We start from the raw sequence: 5,530 nt of genomic DNA on the forward strand, positions 1-5,530 counted from the left end.
CGCGTCTCGGCGTAGGCCTGCGGAGGGGCGGGGGCGGGGAGTGAAAAATAGCTGCAGTAGTTGTAGCAACTGGACAAACATTCCAGAGATTGGCCGAGGTGTGAAAATCCGAGGCTTGTGTGGATTTTCTAATTAAAATCCAATAAAGGGCCCAGCATTGTCATTGTGATTTCTGGGATAAACAGGAGACACTCTTGGAAGCGGACACTTCCATTTTCTCCCCTCCCTTTTCTCAGCTCACTCTCTCCCCAGCTCGCGGGCCTCCCCCTCCCTATTTGCTCAGGTGCAACCCCCCCCCGTGTGCAATTCACAAGCACTATTTGCACAGCCAGGCCTCTCTTCCAAGCACTCAAGATGTGTATTTGAATTTTAAATGGCGGGGCCTGTTCGGAGCGCTGGAAGCTCCGAGTCTCAAGGCCCCTTGGCTACCCGCTTTCTCGAGCCCTCTGTCGCTCTCTGAGGCTCACTGTCCCGAGGACAATAATTGAAGTTGGGGCGGAGCGCAGGGGGCCGGGGAGGAGGGCGGGGAGGGCCGTCTTCTTTGCATTCCAATCTCTGGGATCATGCTTTTTGCAAATAGAGATTGCCAGAAAGAATCTTCCTGCTGGAATTACAGGAGGCTTTTAATCTTCTCATCGGTTTCTCCGACATGAAGTGCGGGGCTGGCCATTGGAGGCCCTCCGTAGCCCCCCGGAATGCGACCCCAGGCGCTGACTAGCCCGAGTCGTCGAGTCGCACGGCCCGGCTTGACACACTGCGCCCCGCGCCCCCGCCCGTGTGCGCAGAATGCCAATGAGCGGCTCCCGCGCCGCGGCTCTGCTCTCCCGGCGCGATCCGGCGGATGGATTAGCGCTGCTCACTTGGGAGGAGGCCTCCGGAGACCCCCGCTAGGGGGACCCCGAGGGCAGGGAGCCGGGGAGGAGGTTTTGCGCAGGGAGCGCCCTGGGCCCAGGGGCCGCTGCCGAGGCCGCGAAGTGGGGGTGCCGCCTCCTGCCTCCCTGCGGCGCGGAGCTCTCTGGGCCGCACACCCGCCCCTGCCGCCCCCGCTCCACGCCTTTGCTTTCTGTGGGGACGAGAAGCCACGCTTGCCTTTACCTACAAGTGTGCCTTGACACCTTTAAAGTGTTTTCCTACTAACATATTGCCATTAACTTGGAATTTAGGAGACAAGCAGGGCAACCTGGAAGGGGGGTGAGGAAGGCAGAGTTTCCCCGAAATTCACCGTGAACGGCTTTGCTAAACGTGCCAATTTATGCGGGCGGCGGAGAGCGTTGTGCACACAGCCCCAGGCCTGAGGTTCGCGTGCGCGCGATGGCGCCTCCTCTACGGCTGTTCCTCGCCAGCAACAGCGTGTGGCGTTGCAGGCCCAGAGAAGGCAGCCTCACGCCGACTCGGGCCGGCTTTCCGGGATTTGCCCGCCGCCCAGGGCGTCCCGGCCCGGCTCCCAATAGGAACGCAGGCTTCCGGCGCGCGGCCTCCAGCTGCTGGAGGTGGTTACCCCTGGGTTTACTGCCGCCCACCAGGCCTCTCCCCAAAGGCTCAGCGAGTGAGCGAAGGCAGCTTAGGATCCACGGGCGCCCGGCGGGGAGGAGCCAGGACGCGGGCTCCGGGGCAGGACAGACGCCCCTGCGCTTGGGACAGCCGGTGAGGGCAGTTGGTTCTTGAACCCTAAACGAGAGGAAGGAGCTCGCCCAGACCTGGCTAACCGCGCAGGGCTGCCTTCCCTCGCCTGGAAGCGCCTAGCGCCCCTCCCCCAGTCACGCTTTCCCACCCCCTGCAGAAGCGGGCAGGAAGTCACAGAACCCCACCTCGGGTCATGGAGAACTTTGGGCTCTGTGGCCTCAAAGGTAGGGGTGAGTTCGAGGGGCCGGCACCTCACAGGGCAGGTTCCCACCGCGGAAACGCAGTCATCGCCCAGTGCCCCTGCTCCTGGCCCTCAGCCTCCCCCCACGTTTCTTTTTCCCTTGAATTAAGCTATTAAGCCGGGGGTCTGCCAGTGGCCTTCCGTAGGGGCGGATCCGGGGTCCAGGGCCAGCTTACCTGCTTTCACCGAGCAGTGGATGTGCGCCTTGGACTCGTAGTACACCCAGTCGAAGCCGGCCTCCACCGCCAGGCGGGCCAGCATGCCGTACTTGCTGCGGTCGCGGTCGGACGTGGTGATGTCCACTGCGCGGCCCTCGTAGTGCAGAGACTCCTCTGAGTGGTGGCCATCCTCGTCCCAGCCCTCGGTCACCCGCAGTTTCACTCCTGGCCACTGGTTCATCACCGAAATGGCCAAAGCGTTCAACTTGTCCTTACACCTCTGCGAAGACAAGGGGACCCCCACCGACGGACACATTAGCCTGGGCGGCCGCCACCCCTCCCAGCCCCTCCGTCAGCCTGCCCTGCCCAGTCTCAAGGCGCGAGGGCCATGCGGAGAGGTGGGGAGACGGGGGTTGGAACGGCCCAAACACACGGAAGAGCTGAGCCCCGGGCTGGGGAAGAAGGGGCAGCATTTGCGGAGGAGCATGGAGGAGCACGTCCTCTCAGAGTAGAGCTGAGGGCCTTTCTCCAGGTCCTGAAACAGCCGATGCTCCTAGAGGGGCCTAAGAAGCAAATAAAGTTCTCTGAAACAAGTGACCTGCAAGTTTCAGACATCAACTCCGGGACCCTCCAGGGGCACCCTCTGGGATACCCGCCACGCCCCCATGTTGCCCTCCACTTCCAGTCCCCCCTTCTGCAGCCCCTTTCTCCACCTGCGAAGGCTCCACCTTCTCTCCGCGTAGAATCCCTCACAGCAGGCCTGACAGATACCTGGGTGCAAGTTCCCAGAAATAAAGAAAAATGCACTGCGCGTTTCTTGGAGAATTGAAGGCCTTGCATTTATTTGTCTCAGGCCCTAACCCTATCCGAGGCAGAGGGGAGGCCAGAAGCCGCTGGCGGGGCTGCAGGGTGGTCGGGAGCCTAGGTGGAAGGCGGCTAGGTGAGTTACCACTTGCAGCACAGGCTGGGGCCGGGACAGACATTCTTTATCTGGACAGCCACATTCTTTTTGCCCGTGGAACTCTTTTCTGCCTGGCTTTTCTGTGGTCTGATTGTGTTTCTTGTTTTCTTTAACCTGTTCCCTTCCTCCCCTCTTGTTTTCTTGGCCCCAGCATAGAATGGTGTCCAGCAAGTTTGAAGAGCAAACTGAAGAGGTGGAGGGAGGGGGAGGGGTTTGAGAGGAGGGGGAGGGGAGCCAGGAAGGCCTGAGGTCTGGGAGTCCTCCGCCTGGGGAGTCTCCCAGGAAGTTGCCTGGTAGGAATCAGGAAGCACTGACTAGGCAGATGCAGACGGGGTTACCTGACACTCAGATTGTGGGGGTTCCCTTGGGTCACTTTCAGATAAGGATGCGACAGAAAGCAGTTGAATCCGCTGTGTGTGTTTGTGGGGGCACTGACTTGCTTCCTGGATGTTTATCCTGCTGCTGCTGGTGGGACACGGGATTTAAAGAAGGGGAACTAGCACAGATGACGATGGTGGCATCCCCCAAGAAGCTGCGCCAAGTGGAGGCAGAGAGGCAATTTCAAGGTGACTGCTGCAGAGGGCGGGGCTGACCTCTAACCTCCTCCAGTCTGGAAGGATGCTCTGCTTGGAGTCTGGTTGTCGCGATGGAAGGACAGCTTCTGTCCAGGGCCCTAACTGTAGCGTGGGTGGGGGGACTCTTTCGAGAGGGTGGGGCGAGGACGCTGGCCCCACTGCTGCCGCGCTTTAAGGGGACGTGACAAATTGCGCAACAGGAAAAGTCCTGTGTATCTGGCAGCAATAAAAACCAGTAATATGGTTGTAGAGTTAAACATACAACAACTGGGGGTGGGGTAGGGCTGGGGGCCGCCCTGGTAACAGGTCAGTGCCTGCAGGTTTCTGGGCCTGCCAGCAGTTAAAGAAAAAAAAGTCGGAAGGGCAGAATTTGAGTGAGGTCATCTTGAGGATTGAACGCGTTTTACATGAAAATCAATCAGTAAACCAGGGTCAGTTTAGAGCTGTGATGTGAGGCCCGTTGCGCGCAGGCGCACACCACCAACACGCACACGGACCCCCCATGCAAGCCCCCCACCCCACCGCAGCTCCCTCCCCTGGGGCTGCGCCGATGAAGCTTTAAACAGCTTCCCAGGAGGGCAGCCAGGGAAAGGGCGGCAGGGTGAGGAGGACCCGGCCCCCAGCTCTGGGAACTGCGCCACTTGGGCAGGCATGGAGGACCCTGGGCAGGGAGACCCGGGCCTAGCCGGGCCGCGACGGGAGGTGGCTGCGCGGGTGAGGGGCGGAGGCCGAGGGTTGCCGGAGTTGGCGCCCCCGCCCCTCGAGCCCTCCCCCGGCCGGGCTCCGTGCGGCCTCGGCTGGCGGCCTCTCCTCCGCCCGCGCTGGGCGGGATTGTCGCAGGCAAAGCCGGGAAGCCCAGGCCGGTTATTAATTCATTGGGTCGTGTGCCGCGAATCAAGCCCGACTCTGTGCAGCCACCGTGAAGCCCAGCAGGGCCGCCGGGGCCGGGCTTTGTGTCGGCTGAGGCCAAGTTGTTCCCCACGCCTGAGCTCCTGCCCACCTCCCTGATCTGCGAGCCGCGCCGACTGTCACCGCCAGCAGCCGGTGGGCTTCCCCCAGCGCGGGGGTGGGGGCGTCCCAACTTCGAAACAGCCCCAGCCCCCAAAACGCACCTCTCTCCACCGTCCTTTCCCCACGCTTGGTGGAACAGCCCCTCCCCAAACCCACACCTGAGCGTCTTTCCTGGCGGCCCCAGAGCGCACAGGAAATCTGTTTAGTGTGGCAGCTCGGGACCCTACTCCAGGCTTCAGATCTGGCCCTCGGGCCTCCTGCCCCCTAGGACCCCCCTGGCCACCAGCACCCTCGCCTGGCACCCTAGGCCAGCGCGGGGAGAGCGTGTCTGTCTGCGCTTTCCTCTCCCGGGTTAATATTAACCGGCAGCTCCTGCGTTCCAGAACTGCTCTGAAAGTTCCACTGGGGACGATCTCGCCATGGTTGAGGGACTTGGGCGGCAGTCACATTAGAGAGCCAGAGACAGGGAGGGAGACAGACGAGGAGGGCCACGCAGCTGGGGCAGAGCCTAGGTGGTTATTTAAAATGAGGGCGTCCGAGCAGGCTCCCCAAACCTCCCGCGGGCCTGGGGCTCCCCTGCCTCCTCCTTCACCCCGCCCCTGCCCTCAGCACCCGAGCCTCCGCCTTCCCCATCCCTTCCTCCCCCACCCTTAACTCCTGGAATCGGGAGAAGGAAGGTAGGGGAGTGATCAACTAGGGGTACCTCACAGACTGCCAGCCCCTACCCCCTCGGTTTTAGGGGACCTTTGTGGGGTCTGCCTGATAATCCCGGCCTGGCTCTCCCCACCCAACCCCCACTTGGGCCGTCCTTCCCCCTCCTTTTGTGTTGGGAACGGGAATAGCCACTGCCCAAGGAAAAAAGTATTTGTTTTCGTTTCGTTCGTCTGAGGGAAGTTGACAGAAGGTCAGAAGTTCAAATGCTGCCTGTACGCGCGGCGGCGAGAGTGGCCGGGCGCGGGGC

At 61.7% G+C, this 5,530-nt stretch overlaps 1 protein-coding gene across 1 annotated transcript in view; it reads right to left on the reverse strand.

The window, feature by feature from the left end:
• SHH (sonic hedgehog) overlaps positions 1 to 5,530 on the reverse strand; it is a 14,729-nt gene that overhangs the window by 6,694 nt on the left and 2,505 nt on the right. Inside the window, exon 2 of the mRNA XM_011941594.1 lies at positions 2,041 to 2,302. Within this exon, the coding sequence (XP_011796984.1) occupies positions 2,041 to 2,302 (262 nt within the window). The remainder of the gene's footprint in view (positions 1 to 2,040; positions 2,303 to 5,530) is intronic.

This window comes from Colobus angolensis, unplaced genomic scaffold (genome assembly GCF_000951035.1).
Source record: "Colobus angolensis palliatus isolate OR3802 unplaced genomic scaffold, Cang.pa_1.0 Scaffold2, whole genome shotgun sequence".
NCBI classification, from domain to species: Eukaryota; Metazoa; Chordata; class Mammalia; order Primates; family Cercopithecidae; genus Colobus; species Colobus angolensis.